This window comes from Lissotriton vulgaris, chromosome 7 (assembly GCF_964263255.1).
Source record: "Lissotriton vulgaris chromosome 7, aLisVul1.2, whole genome shotgun sequence".
Taxonomy (NCBI): Eukaryota; Metazoa; Chordata; class Amphibia; order Caudata; family Salamandridae; genus Lissotriton; species Lissotriton vulgaris.
This window is the reverse complement of record NC_141695.1, coordinates 1,069,886,856-1,069,904,858: the sequence shown is the minus strand read 5'-3', so window position 1 is coordinate 1,069,904,858 and position 18,003 is coordinate 1,069,886,856. Positions and strand designations below refer to the sequence as shown.

At 40.5% G+C, this 18,003-nt stretch overlaps 1 protein-coding gene across 1 annotated transcript in view; it reads left to right on the top strand.

Moving 5' to 3' along the window:
* TRPC7 (transient receptor potential cation channel subfamily C member 7) overlaps positions 1-18,003 on the top strand; it is a 1,554,154-nt gene that overhangs the window by 244,848 nt on the left and 1,291,303 nt on the right. The window contains exon 2 of the mRNA XM_086931521.1: positions 10,527-11,300. Coding sequence (XP_086787647.1) covers positions 10,551-11,300 — 750 coding nt within the window. The 5' untranslated portion in view covers positions 10,527-10,550. The remainder of the gene's footprint in view (positions 1-10,526; positions 11,301-18,003) is intronic.

Below are 18,003 nucleotides of genomic sequence, written 5' to 3'. Positions count from 1 at the left end.
TAACGTGTGCCTCGCTGTTCCTTAAAATTTCTGATACCCGAGACATCTTTCTCCTATTCCTTAGCCCATTCACATTCCATGTTGATAGTTTGATTTTATTGAACCTATCCATATTTAAAACTGTTATCTTTATAACGTCCTGATTTCTTCCTCCTTGAACCAAACGCATACATGAGGACTATCAGCTAGATTCATCAAAGTCCCGATTTGCGAGTCCTTAATAGCGATTATTAAGGAATCGCTATTAAGGACTTGCAAATCGGGAATCATGTAGAAATCGCAAAATAAATCGCGATTCCTACAGCCTCCTTATTTGCGATTAGCAAATTGCTAATCGCAAATAAGGAATAACTCCCCATTCATTCCTATGGGCCAAGCCCATATGAATGAATGGGGAGTTATTCCTTATTTGCGATTAGCAATTTGCTAATCGCAAATAAGGATGCGATTTCAAGGGTGCCAGGGGTGTCCAAAGGTCACCCTGTAGCACCCCTGAAATGTGAATTTACACTGATGTTGTGCACACACATGTCCAAAGGACATGTGTGTGTGTAACATGCAACTTAGAAAAATGCATTTAAATGCATTTTTCTAAGTTTTTGCTATTCACCACGAGGTTTGACTTCGTGCTAAATAGCGCTCCTAAATTGCGAATTCGCAATTTTAAAATGTTTCATGAATAGCATTTAAGGAATCTCTAATAGAGATTCCTTAAATGCTAATCCTCTCAAATATGCAAATTCTTTGTTAGCAATTTTTGCATTTGGGATGATGAATCCCAAATCCAAAAATTGCACTGGCATTTCGCTTGATGAATCTGGCTGTAATTCTTTTCTTTTTTTCCCCTTGCTCCCTACATCCTGTGCCCCCCACCCTCCCCAGGAAACCCTAATTTCTACTCCTTTGGCGGTTCGAAACCGCCATTCGAGACCGTCCACCTCGCAGCAGGAAGCATCAAATAAATGAAAACATTTAAGAAACCCCCTATTTTTAACTATTTTCCACTATCCAATACACACAATGTCTATCTCTACCAACACAATGCAGTTTCTAACCTGGTTTATCTATATGGAACTCATATCTACATCTTCGCCAATATTATGTCCACTTCCTAGGGCTGCTAATGTTATGCATTTTATTTAGCCACATTATTTTAGGCATGGCTGGAAAATTTATTTGGACCTGGGCCCCCAACTTCTTAACTTGCCCATTCTAGTCCCAGGCTCCCACTGCCTCTGAGACGTTCTTTTCCAAGATCTAATCTAATTTGGTAACTGAATGACTCATATTTTAAGGATGTATCTTTCCGAGCTCTTCTCAGTGCCAACTCCTTAACCGCATACGTAAGGAAGGTAATCAATATTTTCCACGGATCCTTTCTAGCAGGAGTTAGCTTGAAGGGGTCTCTATGGACTCTCTAAATCTCTTTCTCCAGTTCTACATCTGGTCTATCCCTCAGGATTCCTTCTTTCAGCATTTTGCATATAAAAGCCGTAATGTCTCCACCTTCTGCACCCTCCGGGACTTTAAGGACTCTTAGATTGTTTTGCCTTGCCTGCATCTCAAGCCTCTCCATATCCTCCTGCAAGGTTCCATTCTGCACTTTTATTTTTTCTAGATCTTTAATATTTTCTGATACTGCTTCTGAGAGGATCTTCATCTCACTCTCCAATGCCCCAGTTTGCGAAGCGATATCATACAGTTTATCTTCTAGGACATCACACTTATGATGAATCCCTTTCTGGTTGCTCTCAGAAATCTCAAATTTCGAGAACATTTCTTTTTTTAAACTCAGAAACATCAATTCAACCTGACTCTTTACCCCTTCTGCTCCTTGTGTTTTATCCATATTTTCCCTCCTCCAAGGTACTGCCACTACCTTGTGTTTGACTAACACCTGAGGTTGGCGCCATTGTTAACACAGTGGGGGATGTAGCTGTAATATGGAGGGAATTGGCGTTGCTGACTGCCTCCTGGATCCCACACTAGTTGTCACACTGACCGTCCCCGTTTTTTTCATTTGCTAATAACGCAAATCGATTTTTCAATTGCACCGCTTTTGTCTCCCCCCAGATTTTGTCGCTTTTTGGGGGAGGGGGGAACTGGTACCATCTCCCTAGTCGCCTGTTCCCCCATACTGGTTTTACTACCTCTGTATTTTGTTTTGGGTTGGGACCTCAGCTGATATCTATTTTTTTTCTGGAGTGCGGGGGATCCCTTACTAGTTGGCATAATTACAATACCCTTATCTGGCTCTCCCGTGCCTCTGAGCCTGCTTGAACACCACCTGTTCTTTCTATGGCTGCTGCGTCTTCCCTTTCTCTCTCCTTCTCCCTCTCTTTGTCAGACTGCATAGTCATGTAGAGTGAGTCTCTTTCCATCAACAAAGCCACTATTCCCTTGGCATGTGATCTTCTCCAGCTCCTGCACCTCACCCCCTCTGTTCGAGAATCCAAGCTGAGTTCCTCACCACAGCGTCCTCCTCCACTCGTCCCAGGCTTCTCCTCAAGTCTCCCCGGGCAGCGCACTGTTCTGACATTGCCCCCGCCCCCCCCCCCCCAAAAACCAACCAATGCCGAAGCTGACCTCATCCTCCTCCAGAGGTTCATCTGATTAGGTTTTGAAATTTTACCAGACTCACCTGAGTATGTTAAATTTTCTAGAAGTGCTCCCAGAGTTAGATGAACCGACGGGTATTTAAACTTGCCGTTCTCCTGTCATCCCTGAATGCCCGCCGGAAAGAGGAGAACCAGTTTTGGCTCCGTTGTATTGTCTTTTAGAGGTAAGGAAAGTTTGGCACTAAGGGTGAGTTAGCAAGAGGGATACATGGGGGGATATTTTCCAAGCTTCTAAATAGGTCAATCTCCTCGCGTTTTATCTTGATACAGTTCCAAAGAGAGAGATGGCATGAGTACTCGTTAAACGTCGCAGCTTCCATTTCTGTATATATGACGATGGTTATGTCTTGAAATGGTGAGCCTTAAATATATATGACGAGGTGAGAATATCTCGATAAATAAAACTTAAACACATGTGGGGAAATTTGGACCCAATAACGTGTTATTTGCTCATGTTGACATAATTGTATCTTATAGATTCGAACATCAATAAAAAGGGAGAAAAAACTACCATATAGAGGGGTCAAGGTGATTTATGACCTACTAATCTCTGGTCAGAACGTCCTAGGAACGAGGCGTTGAATAGGAATTAACCAGGTGGGATGTATTTTTTAGACCTATTCTATTTTGATAATGGGATCGACTGGATATGGGAAGAGTTGACTATGGCTACTCTTTTCCAAATCTCACGATAGGATATCCGCATGATTAGGAGTCTTGGCGAAATTAGGTTTTCATGAGGAGGCGGCAGATACTATATGTGCCTACAGCTTGTACAAAGCTAAACAACTAGTCTTAGTACAAGAATATATATCCTACTTTCTCGGAGGTCCTTTTTAAACAAATTACAATATAATTGTGTTCCTGTGGTTTTATAATACTGTGTTGAAGTATGAACTGGTACATGGTTTCTTCAGTATTTATGTGCATGCAGCCCATTGGGTAGGCCGATGTAGGTCTTGAGAATGAGATTGTGATAAATTGCTAAAAAAAAATTCCACTAGGAGTAGTGATGTTGTTTTTTTAATACTGTTGTCTAACTGTTATGATTTGTTTTAAATTAATAAGGCATGTGTTATTTATTAGCCTCTATATCGTATGATGTTGTATTGATTGTAGTCAAGCTCTGACATTTACATGTATCGGTTTCACACAGGATTTAGGTCGGGGGCAATTATATAGTGGAACACAGAGAGAGATTTATATTACTTGTCTTGAAAGAGATGGACTATTATCAGTAAAACCATCAAAACGCGTTGACGTACAATTTTACATAATTTGTGGAAGTGACTGGATCTGTAGATACATGAATAAAACGTTGGATCAGGTCCTAGTTACAAAATGGTTCTAATGGATATGTTTATTTGAATGACAAAGTACACTGTCTTTCCTTTTTCTCTCTCTTATCATTTTGTATTTGTTGTCTTTAGTTTATAAATTGTATTAGATTTGTGAGGAAATTGTTTTCATTTCAAATGAACTTGAGACGCATAGCATGTGTTGGATTATTTTAAATATTTTTAATAATGTATTTTGGTCTAAAATGGTTATTGTTACCTAATTGTATTTTGAACATTAAAAAAAGCACAGTACTACGAACTCCGAGGGGAGTGGCAGTCTTCCCATTGGCCGCATTTAAACCAATCAGGCCACACATTTGTTTAAATGGTCTCTCGCTGTGTCAGAGAATGCATGGCTTTTACCGCACTGATGAAGGCTAAACGCTGAAACGTGTATGCGAATAATAAAAGCCCTTTTGAAATACCTCGTGAGTGTACCTACTGGACTCGTAGTTGTTGTGTAACATAGCAGGTTTCCACCCCCTGCAAACTTGGATGCACCCGCCCTGTGTTCCGCGGCCCTGGTGGAATGTGTTGCTGGATAATGTATTTTTAATTAAAAGAAATTGTGATAATTTCTGGTTGGGGGCATACATCATCTGAGTCTGTCACATGGGCTGTAGCAATGTTTTTATTGGTAACTGTGTTTTAATCGGGAGTAGAGTCTTTCTCTCAATCTAGTGTAGAGGAACCAAGGGACAATTTGTTTTTACTTGTTGGTAGTACCCTATTCCCTTGGTGTGGCACAAGGGGTCCCTCGCTCTTTTCTATTATTTATAGGATTTTTGCCATAGCCTTTCATTTTTTAGGATCTTTTTTTCCTCTTTTAGGGCTTCAGTATACAAATGACAGACAAGATATTTTTATAATAAATGTAGTTTCTGTCAGAGCAATAATGTAAAGAGTGTTACCAAGATTTATATGGAATTTTTGTTCACTGAGCTTAGCGCCCTTAATCAGCAAGGTAATTTTCATAGCTTTTAGGTTTCTGGTGAAGGTGTTGTTAAAGACCTGTGAGGTAATAAGCTTCTAATTAGGATGAGAAACTTCTGCCTTGGGAGGATCAGCGTACTGCTTGCTGACATTACTGATGGCATAAATTTCCAGCAAGTGGTCAGTTTAAAGTAGATCTTTTGTTTATCAAAATGTATTATATTTTGATGAGGTGAAGATAATGTTAAGCACATGCCCTGCCTTATAAGGGGAGATATTCACTAGTTGTTTTTTAGCCCAGAGAAAACAAGGAAGTTAATTTGGGAATTAGAGGGCTATTACAGCATTATGTACAGATGCTAAAATCCCCGAGGATGAAAAGCTTCGAAAAAAGAGTCTGAGGATTACTGATGAGCTCTTTAAGTCATGCGAAGTACTCTGAATGGATATGAGGAGAAGGAATGCAGCCAAGGAGGAATCGTGATTGATTTCAGTACTAAGTAGCAATTCCGGTGAGCACAGGTACAGAGGGACATGCCTTTGGCGCACCAGCATAATCTATTTCCTGGCTTATGATTCCTTTTCGTATATTTATAATCAAGATTCTAACAGAAAACATCTGTTTGGAATTTCCTTTAAAAATAAGGGTAGAAATATATGAAGAAACGTATAATATAAATGTAAGAATAGAGATAAGACATTTATTGGAATGTTGGCTATTTGTGAATGTTAGAGCTTATATCACGTATTTAAAATGGTGACAGTGGAGAAATAGGTATGCTACCTTTGTTATCTCATCTTGCTCCCTGTAATAGCTTTTGAAAACAGCTTGGATGTCTAATTTGTATTTCAAAATTGTACTTGCCTAGGAGGAAAACATTTACAAAAAGCATTTCAAGGTGAACCCTTCTGGGTCATATAATATAGGGAGAAATCTGCTTTGCGACATTGAAAGTTGTATTGCGGTGAGTCAGGTTTTGATAGGATGCTATAGAATGGGATTTTTGCCTAACAGTAATGAAATCACCCTTGTTAAGTGATTTACACACATGTGGCTACTAGGAAGAGCGTTGTTTGTGGAAAGTATCCTATCTAAGTTGCATTGAAAATGAAGTACACTGTCAGGCAAACTGATGAAAGACTTTTGTAACTACTTTCGTTGTGTTGAAGTGATGCTAGGGATAACAATGAGGAGAGAGTGTGAGAGTTTTGAGCTGGATTTTAAATTCTCTCCCAAAAACTTATTTTGTAGAAGATAAGTGCTGAGCTGCTCTGCTTACCTGCACTATACTGATGCATTCTTTCAAATTTCAAATGTACTGTACTGCTGTACAATGCTGCTATGTTTTGCTGCGTTGCTACTCTGCAGGAATGACTTGTTGCTATTTTATACCAATTGGCATAGCCACACTCATCCAAAAATCTACACCTCTAGGAATTTTCTGCAAAGAGTTTGCAGTTGTACCCTAGACCTCCTCCTACTACCAAACTGTACCAGCATTCACAAAGGGGAACCCTTAGTGAAGGGTTTATATCGTCCTTTGAGGAGTCGGTAACTTTTCAATGGTTTGCAACTGGAATTGTGGTCATAAACTATTGATATACTTCATCCGGAACCACAATTTGGAAGGAATACCCTAAACACTCCCCTTCCAAATTGCGATTCAGTATCCTTTTCTGATCCCAATTTCCCTTTCGGTAACCATTTTCTGAATCACAACATGGGTTTAGTACATGACAAAAAGCTATTTAGCAGTTTCCAACCCTGTGATTTAGCATTTTAGTACATATGACCCTTTGGTATTTCACTAACATTTCCGTAGTTGCCTGTCATCTTATTGACCCCTAAACTGTTAGTCAATATCACCGACAACAGGGCAGGCTGAATGCCCTCACGCTAATATTCCAAAGAATGATAACTGGGATGAAGTGCCATGCCAATAACTCCATTAAATCGTCATCTCGCTCATGTTATCTTATATCCCACATGCTTATTGGTGGAGTAGAATTTCATTTTAAAGGCACATTAGTCCAATAGGAAATATATGTGCTGCCATTCCACAACCACTCACGACTACCTCAGTCAAACCTCAGCGAACCTACTTCCCCAACTGATGCCACTCACACCTGAAACCAGGCATGACAGATAATGGAGCATTGTTTCCCACCCAGCATCTCCAAAAAGTAAAGGAAGCACCTCTGTCAGACATCCCAGAACCTTGGCGCCTATACTTCACTCCAGTGCTTTGAACACAGAATGGAGCAACCATGCCAAGTAGGACACAATATGGACACAAGGTTCAGTGACACAATAGGGCCAACAACAAAAATCAGTGTCACAAGAACTCACTGGTGTCAGCCACCAATATGCTATACATTGCTAAAGTTGTAAGTAGACCTGTGCAAAACTTTGTTTACTCTGGAGTCATCTCATATAATTGCCTTGTTTTGCTTTAGCTGAAAAGTGCAAAACGTGTGCCTTTCGAGATGAGAAAAGGGGAAAATGTTGACAATTTTTACCCCCTGGAAACTAGTTCCAGTATCAAATGTTTTGCTAGGAGACTTTTTCTCCTTGAATAAAACAATTTGTCCTCGAACCAATCTCCTCCCATTATGTTTCATGACTTTTTATGCAAAGTATTTTCTTGCAGTGAAAAGTTTGTCAGATACTGGCAATATGTATTTCACAAATATGTGGAATTCTAGAAAAAATGTGTATTGCTATCTAAAATTATTCATTTCGCACACTCCTTGTGTCAATGTTTCTTTTACTTGGCAAAACATAAACCCAACCAGCAAGCTGCGTGGGACACCGACTGCCACTCATTCTGTGCCCAAGCACAACTCAATTTCTCTCAATTGTACCTTGCTTAATTATGGGGCGCATCTTTGGACATGTGGATTTTCTTCCTCTGAGCTATATCCCTGCTGGCTCAATTTCCAGATCTCCTCATGGAAGGCCTGCAAGCATGAGGTAAGCTCTGAATTATTGCATCTGTTACTGGGAGGTCAGATATGCTACCTCCAACTGCGCCCAGAGGAGTTGACATCACAGATTTCCACTAGCACACAACTACTGGTATATGTGCATGAGAAAAGTGTCCTCCAAGAGAACAAAACTACTAAAGGCAAAACAAGTATGATAGTATAATACATAGTACTGATTCCCATGCACATGCCAAGATTGGTCAGTACATAGTTATCACTGAAGTCCCTATTGGGGCAACTGTGCAAGAGATTCCCACAGCAGTGCATGGCACAGTTGAGGATACCACGAAGATATCATGGAGACAGGTCAGATACACAGTGGGCCATTTTTATAACCGAGTGTGATTATGACATCCCAAAAAAGCCATATTGTAATAAAGGGAACTAAACCTCCTATAGGAATTTCAGTTGGTCAGAGAAATCAATCATAGGTGTAGTGAACAGAATAAAATCATTACCTCATTCCAATTAAGGGGCCCCTTGGCGTGTCTACAGAAATTAATGAAAATACGAATGATGGAGCAAGTAAATGTAGACACTAATAGATGGTACAAAGATAGCAAAAACCTGAACTGAAAAGAAAAGTGTAACCATCGAAGTTGATCCTGATAGGGAGAAACATCAGTATAATAGTCAAAAGTGAAACGAGGACGAATGCAAATGTTTTCAATAGACTGAAGTGGAGTGAGCAGATACTTTAGGAGGTCAACATATAAGAAGAACCATTGTTAATATGGGGAAAACAAACACTGAAGAAGCACTGTGACCAACAAGAAGGAGAAACATGATTTGACTTAATGGATATGCTGCAGCTAAGAGCAGCAATTTTTGATACTTTATGAGAATTGTTCTGAAAAAAATGAGTGATAAATCAAAGATGTTTCCAAGATTTCCTAGTTGAGGAAGCAAATGTTATGGGAATAAAAAATAAATCAATTGGAGAAGGATTTGATATAGTTGGTAAAGCAGGAAAAAATATTCTCAGTTTTCTTACAATTCAATTTTAAGAAATCCAATGAAAATCAGTTTTCAACAGCAGAAAGACAGGCTGTAATCTGTTTATGAAAAAAGTCCACTTGGTACTCAAGGAAGACTCCAGCTAATCACACATATGGCCTTGCCTCACTGTATAGCGCCAGGACACCTCTGGGTAACAGTGCGCTCTAGAAATGTGAAAAATAAATAAATAAATAAATAAATAAATAAAGTGAAGGCAGAATGTTTAAGACTCACCTAATCATACTGAACCATTGGACTCCCTATTAGGGCTACTTTTGGTGATGGGTTGTGACATTATCATATAAATTAGGCGAATGCGAATGCGATTGCAAATTATTTCTGCAAAATACTTGTTTCGGAATTCTGGTTAATGACCTTCTCTTACAAAATTTCACCTCACCATAAAGGGTTTGTACAAATTGCAGATATGTGAAGGTTTGGTGGAGCACAGAATGCAGAAGTTCTGAAGACCACATACTTCTGAATCAAATTGGTTACATCACAGGTAATCTGGTTAGGAAAACTCTATAAATATCTGAACACTAATGAAAAGAAAGTCTCCTCTGGATCGAATCGCAACCCAACATCAAATAGGAGCACAGATACAACTCCTTCACTTTTTGGAAAGGTGTGGTTGCATACAATGCCTAGCTTCCTCAGTCAAATTAACAGGAAACCTGTACAAGTCAGACTCATGAGTATGTATTTGCAACTCACTACATTTAGGTTCTCGTCTTTTTGGGTTTTTGTGATATTGCTATGGCTTTATAGGCAAAACGGAGGGAGGGGGATTATGTACAAGCTCCTATCGCCACAGGAGTGTGATTTTTTTGGATGCTCCAGTGGCCTAACACCATTTCCCATATTTACAAGGTGACACTAAGCCACCTAACATGGCTTAATACCACCTTGTAAATATGCCCCTTTTTGCTGCAGTCTTCTGCAACAAAGGGGCATGCAATAGGTGTTGCTGTGACCGTTCCACCTCCACACCCATTGCTTTTGGCTCTACCCCAGACTTACAAGCTGAGGCAATTCCAAAAATGAACGCCAGGGAATAAATTCTGCAGCACACATACAAAGAGCAAATCGCCATTATTGTTTATGTGCAGGAAGGTGTCAAGTCCTGCACATAAGCAATCACCCCTGTAGTGCAGACACCTTTGCAGCTGCAACATGGCGGCAAGGTTGCCTGCGCTGGCGATAGGCAATTTTTTTTTGTACCAATGCTAGGGAAGACACAGGGTGCGCCGTATTTTTGTGAATATTGCGCATCCCTGCATTTAAAAAATGTCAGTGCGAGGCGTTGCCAAATTTGGCATAGCACCATGCTCCAATATTGTTTTGTAAATATGCCATTAAGTGATATAAATAATGGGGAATCTTCATTGAATAATGAATAATTCACAGCACTTGCTTGATAAGAACTGTCATGTGCACAGCATTGAGGATGACGTTTTTCTACCAGAGCAGCTCTACATATATAATTCTGGAATCAATGCAAGATTATTTTCTGTGCTAGCAGTATTTTTATGACACGATCCTCACTTTCTTTAAGTTAAAGATTGCAATTTAAATTGGTAATTTTTTACAACAATTTGAATTGAATGTATCTTTATTGATTTTCTGTTTTCTTTTCTTTTCCAAGACTAACTCCAATCAGACATAAAAGATGCATCGAAGGCATACCACGCTGCGGGAAAAGGGGCGGAAGGCGATCCGAGGCCCCGCCTATATGTTCAATGAAAAAGGAACAAGTTTGACTGCAGAAGAAGAAAGATTTTTAGATTCGGCTGAATATGGCAACATACCAGTCGTACGGAAAATGCTGGAAGAGTCCAAAACATTGAACTTCAATTGTGTTGATTATATGGGCCAAAATGCATTGCAGCTTGCAGTGGGGAACGAGCATTTAGAAGTAACTGAACTCCTCCTGAAAAAGGAAAACTTGGCCAGAGTCGGGGATGCCCTTTTGCTGGCGATCAGCAAAGGGTACGTAAGGATAGTGGAAGCAATACTGAGTCACCCCGCTTTTGCTCAAGGGCAGCGTCTCACGCTGAGCCCTCTGGAGCAGGAGCTCCGAGATGATGACTTTTACGCCTACGATGAAGATGGAACCCGCTTTTCTCACGATGTCACCCCAATAATACTGGCGGCACATTGTCAAGAGTATGAGATCGTTCATATTCTGCTCATCAAAGGGGCACGGATAGAAAGACCCCACGACTACTTCTGTAAATGCAACGAATGTATAGAGAAGCAGAGGAGGGACTCGTTCAGCCATTCTCGGTCAAGGATGAACGCCTACAAGGCTCTGGCAAGTGCGGCTTACCTCGCCCTCTCCAGCGAAGACCCTGTACTTACTGCTTTAGAGCTGAGCAACGAGCTTGCAAGATTAGCTAACATTGAGACAGAATTTAAGGTAATTATTTTACATTTGTCATATTAAATGTACATGTATTAGAGGTAAATCCCTCCTGCATAAACTCCACTAAAGTTCGAAAACCATGTAGAACTTTATGAACAGTATCAAGGACATTTGTCTGCAATTGTAAAATGTTAGCTACTCAATTGCACACAATTTGCTATTAATGCAATCATCCCGCCTCTGTCTTGCCAAATTTATTTTGCAGTTCTTGTATTTTTCCCAGAAAGTTGTTTTATGTGGTGTTTCCCTGGTCAGAGGGACGTCTATGGTAAACATAAGTAAACCTATTTATTTTTATGTAGAATAATATCGTTCTAACATTTCCATGCTAGTGTTTTACTTAAATGCCATGTAGCATCGGACCCTGTTTTTCAAAATATATGTTGTTAAGTGTTTGCCTTTTTGCTTAATTGCTCAACTGGACAGAAAAGGAAAAACAGTAACTCATCGAAAACAACATATGATATCCGAAAAGAAAGAATGCACCATTGCATTTCACTTTCACTCGAACATAACATTGATTTAATTCAGAAGTCTTGCCTATCTGTTTTCCGCTGTTACTGTAGGCATGAAGGAATGTCTATTATGAAAGGTGTTTTTCATCATTGCCAAAGTCCATATGATACTTAACCTTGAGGAAAAAGCCACACGAGGAATCACACTCACTGAGTCACTGCGTATATATACTCTTTTGCCTTTAATTTTCAAAAACGATTACACTAAAACCCATCAACAATCTATTGTCCAAGGATTTGTTATGCTGCAGTGTGTTTATAATTTACATTGATTATGTGTACTTTGATGGAAAAATATCAAAGCTTGAAAACGTGTGAATGTTCTTATTGCAATTCTGGTGGTACTTTTCATCTTTAAGTTCCTTTATGTTACTTTTAAAGCTGTGGATAGTTCATCTTATGACTTGATAGTGTTCTTTGAAAATAATCTAGCAATGCAAAGCGAATAAATCACATCAAAAGAATATTTTCTTCATTTGCATTCCTCACATCAGCATCCGAAGAGAGGGAAGAAACAGTGATGCACATGTTTGTAAGATGCAGTAAGTCGAGATGCTGCTTTGCAGGAGTTAGGGTGAATAAACACAAGGAATCAATTTAATGTCGTCAAGAGCTTTGAGAAGCTATTTGCATGCACTATTGTGTGCAATCACGTGGCCTCTTCACAGTTTGGGGGTTAAGTTGAGACAAAACAACTCCAATCAACAGTTGCAATAATACAAGTAGATGTACACAGTGACACTAAGTAACTATCACTAAATATTAAACGTGCGATCGATGCTTAAACACACATCTTACCAAACTGAGCTTTATTTGGATTTTTTACATTAATAATCCTGTAAATATTTGCTGTACAAAAAGTACACACATCAAATCACAAGTATCCATAGAGGGGATTCTGGTACTCCTGTTATAGTGATGCACAAAGTGAATTCATATCATTTGACGTTTTGTTGACAGGTTTGACAGTGTATGGTCTCGTTAGTTTTAACTTCATTTATCGAATGTGATGAGTTGATTTGACCTTTTTTGATTTTTAACATGTTTTTTCTCCCTAGCATTTAGCCAAGTAAAGTTTATATTCACCCGTGGCGTGGCTATGTGAACACGGCAAATCTGAAATTGAGATTTCAAGAGGTAAAAGTTAGCCAGAGCTAGTGACATTTAATACTGACATGTAACTAGCACACAAAAGCAACAATGCTCAATATGATTATTTTGTATAAATACTGTAGTTAGACACATTTTTTAAATCCAATTTGTTTCGTGAAACGGGCACATATATTACACATCAAATGAAATGGGCTAAAAAAATTGGATTAAGAGGATTTATCAGTTGATTGGAATTTATTATATATACAGTCTGATTTGTTGAAAATACAGGGCAAGGTGCCCATAAACTAAAGGAAATATTTTTATTGTTGGAAACAATTTTCATCATAAAGCAGTGCCACTTACAAAGACAGGAGGACAGGTAAATCAAGTATTATCACTTAGACAAACCTACTCCTCGACGCAGAATACATGGGAAAAGTATGATTCAGCCACAACATGAACATATTAAATGTTTATTTAATGATTTTTTTTAGGAGGGGGAGTAAAGAGCACTTGAATGGCAACCCAAGGGTTTACTGTCCCAGTCTGTGCTGTGCACATCTTTACCTGGATATGCTGTATGCAGATAAGGACTGATTACGCTACTACAGTAAATACACTATTCCCGGGGCCGGCCCAAAACTCACACCTGCAATAGGAACAGCACAGTAGTGAGGCAGGCTGTTTAAACCTGCTGGTACACTTTCTCTGAGCAGATGCCAATTCAGCCTAAGCTTCAGAGCTTCAATCCCCCTTCAGATAGGTACAGCGATTGACTGCACTCACCAGCAAGGTGATGGCAATAGGGCCCTGGGAGCCACATTTCCCCTTTTTAGGGGTGCCTTCTGAGCAGCGCAGTGACTTTGAGGGAGAGGATGAGTTCGGTGTCATCAGCATAGGAGATGATGGTGATGTCTTGTGATCGGCAGTGTCATGTATATGTTGAAAAGGGTGGGGCGGAGGGATCTATGTTGGACACCACATATCAGTTTCTTGGTCTTTGATGTGAAGGGTGGCAGCCTGACCCTTTGGGTTATTCCAGTGAGAAAGGAACAGATCCATTTGAGAGCAGATCCTTCTATGCCAATCTTGTGGAGTCTTCTGATGAGGGTGCTGTGGGAGACAGTGTTGAAGGCCTTGGAGAGGTAGAATGGGATGAAGATCGCTGTTTCACCTCAGTCCAGGATGTTTTGAATGTCATTGGTAGTCCCAATGGGTACTGGTTTGATGCTTTGGTTCTTTCTGAATTTGATTATATCCTGTGTAGAAGATGGTGAAGTCCCTGGTGGGTTGTAAGTCACTTGTTGATAGCCTTCTAAATCACTTCGACTGGATAGGGGAGCAGGGAGATGAGTAAGAAGTTGCTAAATAGATTTGGTTCACCTGCAGGATTCTTGAGGACGGTGTTGATTTCTGAACTTTTCCTTTTTATCTGGAAAAGTGGTGGACATGATAGAGGAGTGGATGACGTGTGCCAGGGTGGTGCTGTGTACTGATGTTCCGAAGTTGTAGATGTGGTGGAGGTATGGGTCCATTGGGGCCCCGGAGTGGATGGTCCACATGATTGCTCTGTGTTCTTTCTGATGAGGTTTGTACATTCGTCATTTGGCCATCTTGTTTGGTGGTGAGTAAGTTAGCAATGCCCCCAATCCCCCCCAAATAACCTTCAAAGTCTTTCTGCTGGCCCAAGGGCAAATGGGGATTATTACCCCGATCTGACCCCCCTGGTGCAGAAAACCGACTAGACACCTGTTTTTGTTTTTTAAATAAAAGATGGGTGGGGCTGCCCACAAAAGGCTATACCATGCCCCCAACCAAATGTATTGGGAAACAGTATTTCTGCCCCCCTGGGGTGCAGATTGGGGGAAAAAGCCCCCAATCTGCCCCCCTGAGGGGCAGAAAGTATACTAGGCCCCGGGATGTTTATTTATGTACATTTAGGGGTGGGGGCTGCCTCTAAAAAAATGACTGCAGTGTTTTTGACCCCTCCGGAGGCAGATGGGAGAAAAAGCCCCAGATCTGCCTCCCCCGGGAAGGGGGGGCAGAAAAGCCCATGAAGCACCAGGGATTATGTTTTGTTTTTTACATGGGATCCCCTGCTGCCACAAATTTCCTACCACCCAGCATTCCCCCAGGTGAGGTATCATTTTTTTCATGAGACCGAGGGGAATGCTTGGTGGTAGGAAATTTGTGACGGCATGGTGATCCCACACAGGAATGTGAGAAAAATGTATTTGTTTAGCTACATTTGAGGTTTGCAGGGGATTCTGGGTAGGCAAACATTGTAGGATCCTCGAAAGCCACAGCTCCCTGGACTCCTCTGGGTGTCTAGATTTCAGAAATGTCTGATTTGGTAGGTTTCCCTAGATGGCCACTGAGCTCGGGATCAGAACTATAAGTGACCCCCTTGCAAAATCAGGTTTTTTTGTGATAGATAATTTCGATGTCTCCACAATAAGCTTTGGCCCTTCCCTGTTGCGGGTACTTGGCCCACCCACATAAATGAGGTACCATTTTTATCAGGAGACCTAGGGAAAGGGTGGGTGGTAGGACATTTGTGTCAACCCAGTTATCCCACAAATTACAACACAGGAAAGTGACTATATTGTGATGGTCTGTTGCGGGTGAGTGCACTCCTAAAAATGGTCGTCCTGCCCCAGCCTTTGTACTTTTTCAGAAATTTCCCACTGTACATCCCAGCGGTGTTCTTTCATTGTTTTAATAGGTGTATGAATTCATCCAGAACAAGTCCTGATGAAGGGTCGCACTAGCAAAGTTATGCCTACCCACAGATCAGGGAAGACTCGCTGTGCCGAAGTTTTACCTGGCTTCACAAATCTAGTGGATTGCCAGATAGTTAGATGTTAGATAGTTAAAGGGCTTACACTTGGCGGACGCAGCCATGATTCTGCCCGCATTGAGCCTACCACTATCCTTGATCTATTCCAAGCCTGTACACGAGCAAAAACTCCCAACCTCTTGCTGCTAGGAGCAGCGTATCGCTGCTACCGAAGATGTATCCACCTCACTTAACTCATACCCGCTTGTGCCCCAGCATTGGCACTACTCGGAACACCGAGGAGTGTTAGATTTAATTTGGTAGCAGAACTGACCAATTGGCATGCGACTCGCATACATACCCTGGGAGATCTGTAGCAGCAGGGCACCCTAGTCACGTGTGAGATGCTGATATATGAGGACGGCTTCCCTCCTAGTTAATTTATTTTACTTGTTGACTGCATCCTTAGGTCACAAGTGGCGTGAGATGATCCTTGAATATTCGACCCATCTCATGATTCATTATCTCCAAGTAATGGGATCTGGCAGGCACCTGGTCCCTTGGTTTGCAGAATCGTTGCAGACCTGTACTGCCCTCAGCTGACCACCTTATGCCAGTGCTGGGAGACTGATTTGACTCGCCCCTGCACAGAGAAGGTATGGGTTTCTTAATTGGAAAGCCCAATGCATATACCGCGTAACTCCCAATATAAGCTCATTCAATTTTATATCATGCATAGGTCTTACCTTACCCTAATAAAAATTAACCATTATTATAATCAAACAGATGCTGCTTGTCCTCTCTGTCATCAGGCAGATGTTAACATGCTTCATATGCAGTGGACTTGCCCATTTTTACACAATTACTGGTTGGGGGTCACGTCCCACTTATCCACATGCACAGGGTGCTCATATCTACAGACATGGAGGTTTTCCTTCTAGGTCTCTATCGCAGAAACAAGAACTCTAGAGGTACCTCTCGTTTCCTAGAGTTAGGATTCTTAGTAGACAAATGCCTTACTGCTCCTAAGAGGAAGTCACCATTGGCAGCCAAGAAGCACTCGCTACTCAATTGGGCGCAAGCAGAGAGTGTTGGCCTGCATAGAGAAGATAACCTTGTTTTACTTAAATACTCTATTGCTACTTACTGGGACACCATTCTGACTGAGCTCCAGATGAACACTCACCACAATGCCGACGGCAATGCAGACTTACCATTGGAGGGTACAGACAACACTCTTTCAAATATTGCTTTCTCGCTACACAACACCCATGGTTGTCAGAACTCCGTCGCCGGCACGTTCCTCCAGGTTCTCAAATATGTGCAAACATTGTATGGGTCATATGCGCTTTTGGTATTTGTATGTTGGTGAGGGAGATGGGCTGTGTACACAGTTGTGAGGTCTATTGGTTCTTTGGTTTTGTGTATTTCACTGTTGCACATTTATTTCTACAAATTAATCTGTTCCTATATTTCTGATGACAGACTCGCAAGCCCGCTGAGTAAGTCAATGTGCTGTTCTCCTATCATTTCTAGCAGAACAATGTTGAGTCATATACGACAATTGGGGGACTGATATTTATACTTACTCCTCTTCTTTGATGCACACTTGTCACCTTATCTCCAGTTCTCTTGCCCAGCTTTGTAACCTATGATTTTTGTTCATGATGATACTCACTTTCGCTTATGTGATGTTCTGCCTCTAATTGTGATTTATCCTACTTGTTACCTGCACTTTTATTGTATTGTACAATGAAAACTAATGGATAGATTTGAACCAAAAAAATCAAGATAGCCTAATTAACTCCATGTTATTCATTTCAGGGTCATTCTTTTCTTTAGGCATGGATGCATTCGAAACTGATTGAAAACAAAGAAAATAACACAAAGACATTTTAAATAACCATTAACAGAATAAACAAAGCTTCTACATAATCCCACACACATGTAACAATAACATTTTCTACATTTAAACATGATCCCATTGATCCACTGAATAGTGAGATCCATTCAGTACTTCTTTCAATCCAGAATAAAAACATTAAGATAAATTTAGATATAATGATTTGGTTTTTTTTGCAATTATTAATGATTATTAATGATAATTCTGAAAACATAATTACATTTCATTATTTGAAGTTTAGTAAGCTTAACGTTACTTCTATACATCTTAAAGGATGGAACCAACCCTACAAAATTATTTACCTTATTTATATACTTCTCGTTTAATCATAGGTGCATGGACATTTTACCTTTTTGCTGAACTAAGAGATGGTTTCATGCTAATATTGTCCTAGCCTTCCTTCAC